Source organism: Panthera onca, chromosome D3 (assembly GCF_046562875.1).
Source record: "Panthera onca isolate mPanOnc1 chromosome D3, mPanOnc1 haplotype 2, whole genome shotgun sequence".
NCBI classification, from domain to species: Eukaryota; Metazoa; Chordata; class Mammalia; order Carnivora; family Felidae; genus Panthera; species Panthera onca.
This window is the reverse complement of record NC_138350.1, coordinates 24779602-24794669: the sequence shown is the minus strand read 5'-3', so window position 1 is coordinate 24794669 and position 15068 is coordinate 24779602. Positions and strand designations below refer to the sequence as shown.

The 15068-nt window shown below is 50.6% G+C and overlaps 1 protein-coding gene across 2 annotated transcripts; it reads left to right on the top strand.

Moving 5' to 3' along the window:
- The first annotated feature begins 409 nt into the window (after positions 1 to 409).
- Positions 410 to 7688, top strand: CRYBA4 (crystallin beta A4). 2 transcript variants are annotated; one of them, XM_060612863.1, is made up of 6 exons: positions 410 to 467; positions 1044 to 1094; positions 1731 to 1849; positions 3480 to 3621; positions 5618 to 5760; positions 7357 to 7688. In XM_060612863.1, exons 2-6 carry the CDS (start codon positions 1056 to 1058, stop codon positions 7502 to 7504), a joined length of 591 nt encoding a protein of 196 aa, XP_060468846.1. In that variant the 5' UTR covers positions 410 to 467; positions 1044 to 1055; the 3' UTR covers positions 7505 to 7688. The 2 variants fall into 2 exon arrangements, with proteins under 2 accessions (XP_060468846.1, XP_060468845.1); XM_060612862.2 differs by having other exon boundaries at positions 439 to 467; positions 1048 to 1094.
- Positions 7689 to 15068: the final 7380 nt, after the last annotated feature.

Sequence of the window (15068 nt, the reverse complement as noted above, 5' to 3'; positions counted from 1 at the left end):
GTACAGACATTTGATGAACGTTTTCCCTGTGGTAGGCATGTTACATAACCTCACAACAACCCCGTGATATAGTTTATTCTTGTCCCGTTTTATAGGCAGAAATGGAGGCGAAATGACCCGCCCCAGGTCACACGGCTAGGAAGGGTGAGGGTTTTGGGCTCCTTGTCCAGTGCTCATTCTCCTGCTCCAATCAGGAGTCTCATGGAGCTGATTAAGGTAGAACTTCCCCTTCTTCTCTTCTTCATGGCTGATCCCTGAGGGAGGCCACCTGACCCTCTCCCTTCCAGCTACAGCCAACGCTGCTGACACCTCTCAGTTGGGACTTCAGCCAGGACTGGCTTTTGTTTCGGTGGCTCACATGCTGAGTCCGAGCTTTGTCTCCCAGGGGCCCTCTCCCCTCCCTGCCTATAAGAGCCTGACCTCGGCTGGTCCCCGCATGTTCTGGCATATTCTCTGGGTCCGTCTTGGTAAGTCCCAGGCTTGGAGAAAGGGTGGGATCCACGTTCCGAGCGAGCACTGTGGGAGGTGGGGAGGCCAGGTCTCCCATCCTGGGGATGTCACTGTGCCATGCTGAAGGTCATCCTCACCTTAACCAAGGTCAGGCCCCAGACATCACGGCCAATACCTACTACCTTCATTTAAAAGCAGAATTATTCCTACAGTCCCGTTGCCTCAGTGGCCACCGTGAGAGTCGCCTCTTTGGGTCAGGTGTCCTCTTGCGGGGAGGGGGCTCTCTCAAACTTAGCACGCTGGCATTTGCTGGAGTGATGCATCCCACTGGCAGCCGCGGAGAATTTCCCATAGTGAGCGGATAAATTAATACCGAGCAGGGCTCAGAGGCAATGGGACCCGGAACGGTAAGTTGTGAGATGGTGTGTAGAATGGAAGTAAGGGAGATGATGTTAGTCACAGATGGGAAGAGGAGAGGGCCCCGTCGCATCTGGACGCCATCTGGCTCCCGACCCTGCCCAAACGGGACTTTAGCATCCAGAGGGACAGCGGAGGGGCGGGCCAGAAGCTTATCATGTTCTTCTCTTGCCCAGGAAGCTGGCAACATGACCCTGCAGTGCACCAAAACCACAGGACATTGGAAGGTAGGCAGACCCACGGGGTGCTGTCTGAGGAGTGGGGGTGGGGCCGCAGAGATGGGCGACCCCCTCGGTCCTCCTCCCCTGAATCCCCACCTCACGCTGGGGGCATGTTATGAGAGCCCATTTTGTAGAGCATGCAATCAAGGCCCAAAGAGGGGAACGGGCTGGCCCAAGGTTACACACAGGGGTCTCGATTCGCACTTGGGTCTTCTGGCCCCCAGATTTAACCGTTACACAGTGGCAAACAGGTGACTGCACACAGTCTCTGGGCACGGTTTCTTCGGCCTCCTCTGTGTTAAAATGCGTTTGTTTCCAAATTTATCATCAGCCTTTAAAAACCTAGAGGGTCCACAGAAGAGTCCAGATACAGTGATGGTCTTGAGACACTGGAAAATCTGGCCGGCATCTCCAGGTGGCAAAAAACAGGTGGCACTGAGCTGAGACCACCCCTTGGCGGGGTCTGTGCTTTCCAGGGTGCGGCCCTCGCCCTCTTCACCCACCTGGCTCCCGGAGACATCTGAGTTTGCGATCCCTGCCCCGCCCCCGCCCCCGCCCCCTAGTCCTGGGGTGAGGTCCTAATCCCTCACCCCCCACCGGACTCTGATTGAGGCTGGTCTTCACCTTTTCCCTCTGTCATAGATCGTGGTGTGGGATGAAGAGGGCTTCCAGGGCCGGAGGCATGAGTTTACGGCAGAGTGCCCCAGTGTGCTGGAGCTTGGCTTTGAGACTGTGCGATCTTTGAAAGTGCTGAGCGGAGCGTGAGTCTGGGCTGGGGGTGGGGGGGGGGGAGGGCGCGGATCTGAGTTGGGATGGGGGCGGACAGGAAGGGATCTAGAAAGGAATGTTCTAGGCCCTAACTTCCCAGACTCTAACGGTACCGGTGTGCCTTCCTTGGGTTTGAAGTGCTGGGGAGTGGCATAAGGTTAAGCAGTTTGTGCACTGCCCAAATGCAGAAGGCAACGTTCATTCAGAGCCTGCCCACTGGATGAGGCAGCCCTGTAGGGGCAGATCTTTCGAACCAAGTGTTGGGTCTGAAATGTCCCTCTTTTGTGTAATTTGAAAGCCACATATGGCCATTGGGAACTTATTTGGAGCCAGTGTGACTAAAGGACTGAAAAAATTTTTTTAACATTTATTCATTTTTGAGAGACAGGGTGCGACGGGGGAGGGGCAGAGAGAGAGGGAGACACAGAATCTGAAGCAGGCTCCGGGCTCTGAGCTGTCAGCACAGAGCCTGACGCGGAGCTCAAACTCATGGACCGTGAGATCGTGACCTGAGCTGAAGTCAGACACTTAACCGACTGAGCCACCCAGGTGTCCCCAAAACCAAAATTTTAATTTAACTTAATAGAAGTGTGAATTTAATTAGCTACTTGGGGCTAGTGGCTACGAGAGTAGATGGAAGTTTCTAAAAGTTTGGGAAGTAGCTTGAAAGGAGAACAAGGTTCTAAGTGATTCGGAGTCACTTTAGACTATGCCCGTGAGTGCCACGGAGGTTATCTGGGGTATTTATGCACCTCACACCCGGGGAAACACTCTTCTAGCTTCTGCTTTGTACAGATGGGGAACTGAGGGTCAGATGGGAGCAGCGACCTGTCCAGGGCTGTGTCCAGCAAACTGCTAGGCTTTGCCGGGGGGGAGACAATAACCTCAGGTTCATTACTTACATGCGACAGCTTGTTTCTTATGCAGACAGCGAAAGCAAGGGCATCATGGTGGCAGCCGCGTCTCAGGTCCCACAGGATGATGCCAGAAGGGGCCGGGTGACAGCAAGTGTGGTGGGCGCCCCGCTGTTGGGGAGCCGCTCCACGCTTCGGCTGGGGCTCGCTGCTAGACCCTGCAGGGTGGAGGGCGGTGGACAGTCCCATGTCTCAAGGGACCCCGAGAGTAATCGTCTCATGGAAGCCTTCTCAAGAAAGGGAGGCGGGTGGGAATGGTCCTTGGCCGCTCCTCACAAGACTGCCTGTCTCCCCGCGTTCCTGGAGGATCACAAGGAATCCCACCAAGGCTTAGGTCAGCCTGTGATCAAGCCGTGTCTCCACGGCCCAGAGGACCGCATGCAAGATGGCCAGGCACCGGCACAGAGCAGTTCCCCCACCCGAGGGACACACAGCAAGGCAGTGGGCTACAGGGTCTGGACTAGGTTTCTTCACCTGAGCACAGTGGATGTCCGGAGCCAGATACTTGTGTTATGGGGGCTGACCTCTGCGTTCGGGATGTGTCGCAGCATGTCCAGCCTCTCCCTGCAGACACCCTCTCCTCCCTCCTCCCAGCGTGACAACTAAAAATGCCTCTAGACGTTGTTCGATGCTCCTAAATGATAACCACTGATCTTGCATTGGGACGAATGGTCTCTTACCTCCTGCTCTCTCTACCCTCTGCCTGCAGGTGGGTAGGCTACGAGCACGCTGGCTTCCAAGGGCAGCAGTACGTGCTGGAGCGGGGCGAGTACCCGTCCTGGGATGCCTGGAGCGGCAACACTGCCTACCCAGCCGACAGGCTCACCTCCTTCCGACCGGTGACCTGCGCTGTGAGTCCCGCCACCACCTCGTCCCAGTGGGGACTTGGGAACAGAATATGCCAGAGTTCACATCCTCTGGTCACTTAAAAAAAATTTTTTTAACGTTTATTTATTTTTGAGAGAGAGAGAGAGAGAGAGAGAGAGAGAGAGAGAGAGAGAGCGCATAAGTGGGAGAGGGGCAGAGAGAGAGGGAGACACTGAATCCGAAGCAGGCTCCAGGCTCCGAGCTGTCAGCACAGAGCCCGACACGGGGCTCAAACTCACTGACTGTGAGGTCATGACCTGAGCCAAAATTGGACGCTTAACCCACTGAGCCACCCAGGCACCCCCATCTTCCTGTCACTTCAGTGTCACATGGCTTCCCTCCCTTCTCTGAGCCTCAGTTTCTTCATCTGGAAGTGGGGCCACTTCGTGGGGAAGAAGAATGGGTAACATCTGGACAGAGACAGGTGCAAATGTTGTGCCCTTGGCGACTTTGGTTGAGATTTGAGCCCCTGCGTGTTTGGTGCCCCTCTTTTCATGACTCGGGGATACTGGCAGATAAGATGGTGAGGAAGGTTCTATTTCTTGCTCCTGATTCCTTACCAGTGTTCCTGATTGTATGCTTTAGCTACTGTTTATGGAGTCGGGGGTGGAGGTGGGCACTGTTATCCCCATCTTACAGACCAAACAGCCGAAGCTCGAAAAGGTGTATTGTTTTTCTCCAAAGGCAGCTTTTATTAATTTAAAAATCATTGATCGTCCAGAGTTCAGGAAAACACCTGATATGGCAGAGTAAGAAAAGTCTCTCATCTCCACACCTCTGAGACAGAAGCCCGGTCGTAAAGGTGCTGGAGACTTCCTTTGGTCTTGTTTGTTACCCACAGATTCTGCCTGTCCCAATCGATACTGACATCTGTGTCTGTATCTATACACCTATATCGTCTATATCTCTGTATCTAGGCCCACTCGTAACTTTGTTATAAAGATGGAAACACAATGAACGTCAGGCTTGGAAGCCAGCTTTTCTCCCTGGGCAAATACATCACAGTCATCCTCCTGGGTGATGAAATCTCTTTGACAGCATCGCTGTTCATGGCTCCCTAGTGTCTCAGGGTGTGAGTAAACGCATTTGCTCATGTATTTATTCCACAATGGCCCAGGCGCTGTGCCGATATAGGGACCCATGGTGGACTGTGACAGATGCTATCCCTGATTTCACACAGTTTACAGCTTCCGATTTCATTTTGCCCTCCAAACGAACCTGACAAGGAAAGGTGATTAGCTTCATTTTAGGGGTATGGTAAAAGGGGAGAAACGTTGTGTGACATGTCCAAGCTGGTACATGGAGAGTCAGGATTTGAACCCAGATCTCAACAGTCCTCTTCTTACCTCCGTCTACCACCGGATCCCCTAGTGGGATATTCAGGTTGATCCTTCTTTTTCTCTTTTCTTTTCTTTTCCTTTCCTTTCCTTCCCTTCCCTTTCCTTTCCTTTCCTTCCTCTATCTCTTTCTTTCGTTTTTTTCTTTCTTTCCTTTCCTTCCTCCATCTCTTTCTTTCTTTCTTTCTTTCTTTCCTTTCCTTTCCTTCCTCCCTCCATTTCTTTCTCTTTCTTTCTTTCTTTTCTTTTCCTTTCCTCCCTCCCTTTCTTTCTTTCTTTCTTTCTTTCTTTCTTTCTTTCTTTTCCTTTCCTCCCTCCATCTCTTCCTTCCTTCCTTCCTTCCTTCCTTCCTTCCTTCCTTCCTTTCTTCTCTTTCTTTCTTTCTTTCTTTCTTTCTTTCTTTCTTTCTTTCTCTTTCTTTCCTTCTTTCCGTTCCTTTCCTTCCTTTCTTTTTCTTTGTGTACATTTCTGGAAAGGCAAATGCTATACCCTTGTAAGGTTTCTGGTGCTTGCTGCCTTACTGCCCTTCCAAAAGGTTTGCAAGGAAGGCTGATGGGGGTGGGGATCAAGGGCAGGGGCTTAGCAGGGGCTCCTTCGTTCTCAGCTGGGTGTCTGGTGGCCTGACAGTTTCCCTTGCCTACAGAACCATCGTGACTCGAGACTGACCATCTTCGAGCAAGAGAACTTTCTGGGCAGGAAAGGCGAGCTGAGTGATGACTACCCCTCCCTCCAGGCCATGGGCTGGGATGGCAATGAAGTGGGCTCCTTCCATGTCCACTCGGGGGCGTAAGTGAATCCAAGGCTCTGCCTGGTGGGGAAGGAGAGGCTGTTGGGTGGGACAGGGACACCTCTTGTGAAAACTGTGTGCTGGGGACTTTGGGGCTCTGATGCTCACAATCCGGAGGAGGACACTCAGGCACAGGGAGGTATCAGGCGGAATTTGTGGGGTTGCAAGTGGTAGATTCCCGTATCAACCTGACATTATTCCCAAAGGATATTTATTGACCCTTGTAACTAGCTTCAGGCATGGCTGGATCCAGGTGCTACAGCAGGGCTCTCTCTTTCCTGTTCTGTCTGTCTCACTGGGGCTATAATCTCAGGCAAGCTCTCCCCATGCAAAGACAACAGTGAAGCTTCTTACCCCAGCCCACCCCAGGAAGGGCGCCTCTTTCTCAGTGATTCCACCCAACGTTCTCAGAAAGGCTCTCATTGGGCCGATTTGGGTCATGTGCTCGACTCTGAACCAATCGTCATGCTGCAGGAAGTGGGTGGTCTAACTGGCTAGGAAGGGTCACATGCTCTTCACCAAGTGAGCATTTTCCCACGTTGACTGGGAGGTAGCATAGGGTGGCAGAGGTCTCTCCCCAGAAGAGGAGAGAAGGGATGTCCAGCCATAAAGAAAAAGGTGTGGCTCAAGCACCGTGTTCCACGTCAGCAGCAGCTGGGTGACCAAATCTAGCCCAGGACGGACTGACCCTTCCCACCCTTTCCCGCAGGGGCTGGCAGGTGAGGCCTGACATGTGAGGTCTACACTTGGGGAGGACGATACCGCCCCCTTCTAGGCGCCCTTTGGCTCTTGGCAGGGGTGAAGGTGGGAGGGCTTTTGTTTGTTTGGTTTTGGTTTTTGGTTTTAAGTTTTCTCAGGAAGCGTCAGAGGATCTTGTTGTGAGTGGGATGAACCTCTTGTGGTTCTTGGGTCCACTTCTCTCTTGCCAAAGAAGAAAGAGAAGCTCAGAAAGTGAGACACCGAGTCTTGACCGGTGCTGAACAATGTAGGGGTCGATGAATTGAAACAACATAGCCCGTTTCCTTGGAAGGGCTTCTGGCTAAGGAAGGAGGGAAAGGAATAGGATTCCCTCCTTTTCTCCTTCCTTCCTTCCTTCCTTCCTTCCTTCCTTCCTTCCTTCCCTCCCTTCCTCCCTCCCTCCATAGTTATTAGCCCCTCCTCTGTGCTGGGCATTGCACTAGGAATCAGAAATCCCAATGAACGAGGCACACACACCCCTACACCTAGGAGCTCACCTGCTGGTGGAGGAGGCTGACATTTTACAAATAATCTGATAATTGTCTAATTATACAAGAACTACCCAGGACCCATAACGGACTGTGGCCTGATTTGGAAAGCAAGTCCTCAGAACAAGCTGAGACCCGGAGGATAAACACAACTTGGCGGGGGGCCAGGCAAAGAGTGGCTGGAATGGTGTTCTTGGCAGAGGGAACAGCATGATCAAAGGCCCAGTAGTGGGGGGAGCAGGGCACATTCCGGGCACTGAAGGGAGGCCAGGATGGCTGAAATGTGTCTGTAGCGAGTCCCTTCGTCCCCCGCGTGCTCACCTCGCTGATGCCTCTCTAGGGTAACCGTCTGCCTCTTCCCTTTCCCAGCTGGGTTTGCTCCCAGTTTCCCGGCTACCGAGGCTTTCAGTATGTGCTGGAGTGTGATCACCACTCGGGCGACTACAAGCATTTCCGAGAGTGGGGCTCGCACGCCCAGACCTTCCTGGTGCAAAGCATCCGCAGGATCCAGCAGTGAGCAGGGGGGGACCGGCGCTGAGGAGCCAACGCGTGCTTGTCTGGACGGAGGAGCTGTGGCGGTCTTTCCGTGCCCTCTCCTCTGCCTCCCCCTGTGCCCCGTGTGAGCCCAGCACCCATGTGAGCCAGTTCATGCACAGTCAGCACGAAAAACAAAAAGTAATAAAAAAGAAGGTCTAGTGTTAGCTTGTGCTTTCCGACGTTATTAATCCTTTCAAAGAACCGGTCTTTTGCTTGGTTGGTGCCCTTGATCATTTGCCTGCGTCTTCCTTCATTCAGCTTTACTCTTCTCTTCAGTATTTCCTTGCTTCTATTTACTTTGGGTTTACTTTATTCTCCACATCTGTAGCTTCTTTTTTTTTTTTTTTAATGTCTATTTATTTTTGAGAGAGACACAGAGTGTGAGCAGGGGAAGGGCAGAAACAGAGAGGATGACACAGAAGCCAAAGCAGGCTCCAGGCTCTGAGCTGTCAGCGCAGAGCCCAACGCGGGGCTTGAACTCGGGAACAGCGAGATCATGACCTTAGCCGAAGTCAGACGCTCAGCTGACGGAGCCACCCAGGTGGCCCCACATCTGTGGCTTTTAAGGGTAGTCTCTTGAGTCATTAATGTTGGGCCCTGTTCCCCACCCCCCCCCCGCCATATATTCATTTAGGACTATCAATTTCCCTATGAGCACAGCTTTGGATGCTCCCCCCAGATTTGAACTGGACGTGTCTCCATTATCATTCAGTCTGGTATTTTCTGTTTTCCTTTGTGATTTCTTCTTTGACCCATGGGCTCTTTAATAAAGAACTTGCCTTTAATAAAGGCATGTTATCCCCTTGGGATTTTCTAGATAGTTTATTGTTATTGCTCTGTTATCAAGTCCCTGTGGTCAGAGAATACAGTGTATAAGATTTCAACACTCATGCTCGCTTTGGCAGTACACATACTAAAATTGGAACAATGTAAGATTGCAAGACTCTAAAATGAATCCAGACTTATTTTATCGTCCAGCAAATGGTCTGTTTTTGATAAACTTGGATGTATAGTTGAAAATTGTTTAAATTTTGCAGTTGTTGGGTATAGCGTTCTGTCAGTGTCAATTAGGTCAAGCTGAGGTTGGTTAGTGTTTTTGGCAAATGCGGTTTAGATTTTTGTACATTTTTGCTGATTTTATTTTATTTTTTTAAAAAAATGTAATGCTTATTTTTGAGAGAGAGAGAGAGAGAGGGGCAGAGCACGAGCAGGGGAAGGACAGCAAGAGAGCGAGACACAGAATCTGAAGCAGGCTCCAGGCTCTGAGCTGTCAGCACAGAGCCCGATGCGGGGCTCGAACTCACAAACCTCGAGATCGTGACCTGAGCCCGAGTCAGACACTTACCTGACTGAGCCACCCAGGTGCCACTTTGTTGATTTTTTTAACTCAGATTTTTATCAATCACTGAGAGAGGGTTGTTAATATCTCCTACTAATAACCTGGATTTATCTGTTTCTCCCTTCAGTTTTATCCATTTTTGTTTCCTGATTTTTTTTTCTTTTTTCCAGAATGTTGATACTCTGTTATTAGGTGTGTGTGCGTGTGTGTCTGTGTGCGTGTGTGTGTTTTCTTAAAACGAATCTGTTAGTCCAATGTGGGGCTTGAACTCACAACCCTGAGACAAAGAGTCACACGCTGTACCGACAGAGCCAGCCAGGCACCCGTAGGTGAACTTACATTGATGATTGCTATCTTCCTGCTAAATTGTTCTTAGTACACAAGTGTTTTATTTTTTATGTTTTTAATGTTAACTTATTTTTGAGAGAGAGAGAGAGAGCGTGAGCGAGCGGGACGGCCAGCCAGTGGGGGAGGGCCAAACAGAGGGACAGAGGATCCAAAGCAGGCTCCGTGCCCAGCAAGTGCAGAGCCCGACCTGAGCTGAAATCACGTGACTGAGCCACCCAGGCGCCCCCTTAGTTTGTGTTTTTTAAAGCCACGTGTGAAGGGGGCCAGTTCTCTCCCCTAGCGACATTTCTCATATCCCTTTTGTCTTTACCCTGTTCCTTCTCACATACTACCCTAAAGTCCTCTACCCCCTAAGGGAGGTCTCTGAAACAAAGAAATAAACTCCCTTTCCGTGCTCTCTCCGGCTCTCTCCCCACCCCTGGTTTCTTTATTATGTAGATTGCCTTAACAGTCATAAGCCCTCTGGCTCTTTTTTCCGGAGTGTCTTCCTTTGCTGTAAGTCAGTCGGACAGAGACCGGACAGGGTGGGGTCCGAGCCGCCTGCTGGAAAAGATAACATTATCCGGCTCCGGAAGGGGAGGGATGTGTTTGGGAACATTTGTTCTTGGGTAATTCTTAACCCCTCGTTGGGTCGTCCCGTTCATTCAGACCAGCATTTGTCGGGGTCCCTCTGCGCGCCAGGCCCCCCGGGGAGTGGTAAACAAGGCACGTGAAGTCCTCACTCTCAGATGAACCCACCATGGGTTACAACGTCCTGGGAGAGTGGGGGGAGCCTGTGGGCTGCCGGGCTGGGATGGGTAGGAACAACTCTGGGTGATAGGAGATGGGTGGGGGGGGCGAAGACTCTCCTGGGTGCTTATCTCTACGACCACCTCTTGTCTGAACTTGATCCCTGAATGTCCAACTGCCTCCCGGGCACCTCCGCGTGGACGTCCAAACGCGCTTTGCAAACAGCTCATCAAAACAGAAGCTACGCGGTTCCAGCTGGAATCCATAACATGTCTCTTTCTCACTCCCCAATCCAATCCATTGCAAATCCTGCAGGCTGTCCTTGCAAACTGTACCAGAATCCAATCACTTCTTACCATCCCCACTGGGTCCAAGCCACCCCCCTCCCCTGCCACCCACCCCATGTAGTTTCACGTCCCAGGTCAAAACCAGAGCGTTCACACCCGCCATCAGGTCTGAGGCGCCAGTATGTGGCCAGGAGAGTGATGCCAGGTGGCTAAGAGTGGGAGGTGAGGGGGGCACCTGGGGGGCTCAGTCGGTTAAGCGGCGACTTTGGCTCAGGTCATGATCTCGCAGTTCTGGAGTTCGAGCCCTGCCTCGGGCTCTGTGCTGACAGCCCAGAGCCTGGAGCCTGTTTCAGATTCTGTGTCTCCCTCTCTCTCTGCCCCTTTCCACCTTGCATTCTCTCTGTCTCCCTCTCTCTAAAAAATAAAGATAAAAAAATTAAAAAAGAAAATGGAAGGAAAATGGACCTTGTCACTCCTTTGCTCAAAACCCTCCTCTCCTCCTCCCCACAAAACAACACAAAACACAACACAACACAGCACAACAGCATCTTTCTAGTTAACCTGCTGGCCGTCACCTGCCTCTCCCATGGCCCGTCTCACCCCCTGTCCCTCCAGTGAGTCTTCCTCGAACATGCCAAGGGCATCTTGCTTGCTGTTTGCCAGAACAGAGCCCTGCAAAATGGCAGCTTCAGCAACGGATAAGTATTTCTCGCTGTCCTGGAGGTTGATGTCCAAGATCAAGGTGCCATCAGAGGTGGTTTCTGGTGAGGCCCCTTTCCTTGGCTCGCAGGTGGCTGCCCCCTGTCTGTCCCCACCTTTCCTCTGTGCGTGCGCCCCGGTGTCCCTTCCTTTTTTTGGAAGGACCCAGTCCTATTGGGTTAGGGCTCCACCTCAATGGCCCAACTTAATCACCTCTTTAAAGACCTTTTCTCCGAATTTGGTTACTTCTGAGGTCCTGGGGTTGGGACTCGAACGTATGAATTCTGGGGAGAAGCATTTCAGTCCACAATACCAGGTTTATTCCCCACAAGTTGAGGTTCTTTGGGTTCTTGTTGTTTCCTGTTCCCTTAGATATTTCCCGCCAACCCCCCCCCCCCTTCACCTAGAGTCAAAGGTTCATAAACTGTCAGACCTGGAAGGAACCTTCTATATCAAATCTAGTGTTTCACAACATTTTCTTCATTATTGTCCTACCCCCACTCCAAAAGTCTTTCTTAGACATTCTTTTCCTGATTGTCACCCCACCGTGAAATTTTAATCCAATTTTATATTACAACTTAATACAAATTTGTAGCACAAGTTATATTACAGTTTAATACAAAGCTATATCAGAATTTTAATATAATGTGTATCTGTGTATGTCCTATATGCATATCTGTGCTTTATATATAAAAAGAATTAAGGTTGTTTTTGTTTGTTTGCTCCCAAAGAACCATTTTCACCTCCTTCCTGGGGGTGTCACTGCCCCCGTGAGAATGTATAATCCCTCACCAGCATTTCTCACAGACCTAAAACAAACAATCCTAAAATTTGTATAGGACCAGAAAAGACCCCAAATAGCCAAAATAATTTTGAAAAAGAAAACCGAAGGGGCGCCTGGGTGATTCAGTCAGTTATGCGTCCGACTTCGGCTCAGGTCATGATTTCTCAGTCTGTGGGTTCAAGCCCCGCATCGGGCTCTGTGCTGATGGCTCAGAACCTGGAGCCTGCTTCGGATTCTGTGTCTCCCTTTCTCTCTGCCCCTCCCTGCTCACACTCTGTCTCTTTCTCAAAAAAAAAATAGACATTTAAAAAATTAAAAAAAAAAAAGAAAGGAAAAAGACCAAAGCTGGAGACATCACAATTCCGGGCTTTAAGCTATACTCCAAAGCTGTAATCATCAAGACAGTATGGTATGGGCACAAAAACAGACACATAGATCAATGAACAGAATAGAGAACCCAGAAATGGACCCACTGATGTATGGTCAGCTAATCTTTGACACAGCAGGAAAGAGTATCCGATGGAAAAAGGACAGTCTCTTCAGCAAATGGTGCTGGGAAAACTGGACAGGGTCACGCAGAAGAATGAACCCGGACCACTTTCTCACATCGTCTCATCCTTTCTTTACCTGCAGGGAAATGGAAACTTCGGGAGGGATAAGGACTTGCTCAAGGACATACAGTGCGTGAGAGGCAAAGCCGGGATTAGAACACAGACTTGCTGATATTGTCCAACTGCCAATATCACTCATGCATTCATTCATTCATTCAACAAACATGTATCAAATATCTACAATGTACCAAACTCTACTATAGGTTCTAAGGATCAAACAGGGAAGGAAACAGACAAAATTCCCTTCTTTTAAGGGATATCAATTTGAGTTGGGGGGGACACAGATGTTCTCCCCATACCTCCACAGTCCTCCAGTTAAGAGTCGTCAAAGACCATTTGGCAGACGCTGTTACATTGTTCCTTGAAAAAAGAAAAAAATGACGTCCAAAAGGCATGGGCTTCACTGGTGTCTGTTTTGCAGCCCTTCGCCAAGCCTGCGATAGTTTATCGTGTGTTGTGACTCTCTGGAAGGGAGAATGGAGTAGTCAGACTTTCCCAAACTAATTTGACCACACAACAATTATTATTATTATTATTATTTTAAATGTTTATTTATTTATTTTTGAGAGACAGAGAGAGCAGGTGGGGAGGGACAGAGGGAGAGGTGAGAGAGAGCGTCCCAAGCAGGCTCCATGCTGTCAGCGCAGAGCCCAGCACAGGGCTCGAACTCACGAACTGTGAGATCATGACTGAAGCAGAAATCAAGGGTTGAACGCTTAACTGACTGAACCACCCAGGCACCCCACCACACAGCTATTATTATTATTATTATTATTGTTATTATTATTTTGGCAGAGCATCTTGCATGATGAGCGACTTGAGTAACACAGGTGGGAAATGCTCAACTTAGCCACGATAGTCAATCACAACCTAGTGTAAGTTAGTTGGCAGGTTTGGGTCCTGCCATTCAGCAGGGCTTTAGGAAATGGACTGCGGAAGAACTGGGTGCTGCTGTTGATGCAGGGGTGCTGTCCGGGAAGTGGCCTCATGGTCAGTCCTAGGGAATAGGCATTAGGAAGACATAGGAAGGGGGAAATTTTAGAGAGGGTAATGAAGTCAGTCTCAGATTCTGAGGCTTTGCTAAGGCCTGGGATGGGGGCTGGGCCTGGCCGCCATCTTCCAACCAGATATGTCCTCGCCCAGAGCCCCCGAGACCCTGCGAGGCACTGGATGCAGAGTTCTGTACCCCTACAGCAGTGTCCGCCATAGAGGGGCAGCTGTCTGACCCTGACAGGTGTGGGTTGACTACCAGCCTCTGGGGAAGCGGCCGTCACAGCCCTGGGTTTGCATCTTGGGCTTACCAGGTTGTGGCCTCAGTTTCCTCCTCTGTTAACTGGGAACACACAAGACCCACCTCTTTGCTTGTGAGAAGTGAAATGATGTATGACACGTGCCTATCCCCAGAACATGTACGAGGTATGGTAGGTGACACTGTGACAGTTGGAAACTATTGGCATTATTCTACCTCTCTGTCCTTTTCCTTTGACACCTCCCATCACCACCCTCGTCCCCTGCCTTGGGCACGCCTTCCTCATAATGATGATAAAGATAATATCGATGATACATACTATGTTGGTTCAATTCACGTGTCATAAAATTGAAATCTCACAGCAACTCCTTGACATCGTTATTATTCCTATAAAACCCATCAGAATCTTGAGGGCCATAGGCTCAGAGAGGTCAAGCAACTTCCCCAAAGCCAACCAGCCTGTACCAGCATTGAGCTTACTGTGGACTGTGTAAGGTTTGGGGGAAAGATTAAGAGCTGATGGCATTTGTAAGTAGTAAGTCACAATGCTCCTGTCCTCTCTTAATAGAGTTGAGAAAGTATAGCCCCTAACACTTTAGTATGAATAACTGGGAGCTTTCTAATCTATCATAGGAACGTCTTAGTTTCCCGGGGGACAAAGCAGACCATATTTGCTGAATGAATGAAAGAATGAATGGATAGGGGAGGCTCATTAGAATTCGATGGCAGGCCTGTGAAGAACCAGCTGGAGTCCAAGCCCAGAGTGGGGCTGGTAACCCAAAAAAATGGTACCCCAGATGTGAGATGACGGCTGGAGTGACAGGCACTAATGAGACAATTTGTCAGGGGTGAGCTTGGGAGGGGAGGAAAGAGAGCATGAAATTATTTTTCATCTCTTGCCAGGAGACCAATTTTCTTAGGTTATAGAGGCAAAGGGAACTTGAATTATTGACACGATTTGGCCAGAGGTGGTGGTAGGTGCAGAATACCCATGGTCCAGAGCAGCGCAGTCAGCCAGCAGGACCGACCGCAGAGTCCGGAACAGCGGAATACAAACGGGCGCCCTCTGGGCGCAGAGAGGAGGGGAGGGGGCTGGTCCAGAGCCACACAGCAAACACCACCCACGTCGCTGCTCCCTCTTGCTTCGTCACCCGGAAGCGAGCGTGGGGCAGAGGGTGACAATACGCGTGGAGTCGCACACGCCCGGGTCCGAATCCTGGAGTTTGTCAGCCAAGGTGACCTTCCGGGAGGCCTCTTTGCCTCTCCGCGGAGAGGGGAGAGCCGTCGCTAGGGTTGGGGGGGGGGGGCACCTGGCACAAGGTCCTTTGCACCCATCACTCGTGCCCTCTCTGCCCCCTCTGCTCCATCCGTCCAGCGCTTTCTCTGGTCTGCACGCTCCTTTCACGGAGTCACGTCCCGGGGAGTAGAGACGCTGCGACAACTCTTCGGGTGGAAGCTGTCAGCCAGAGAGGAAAGAGATGGCCTAGAGGGGGGTTAG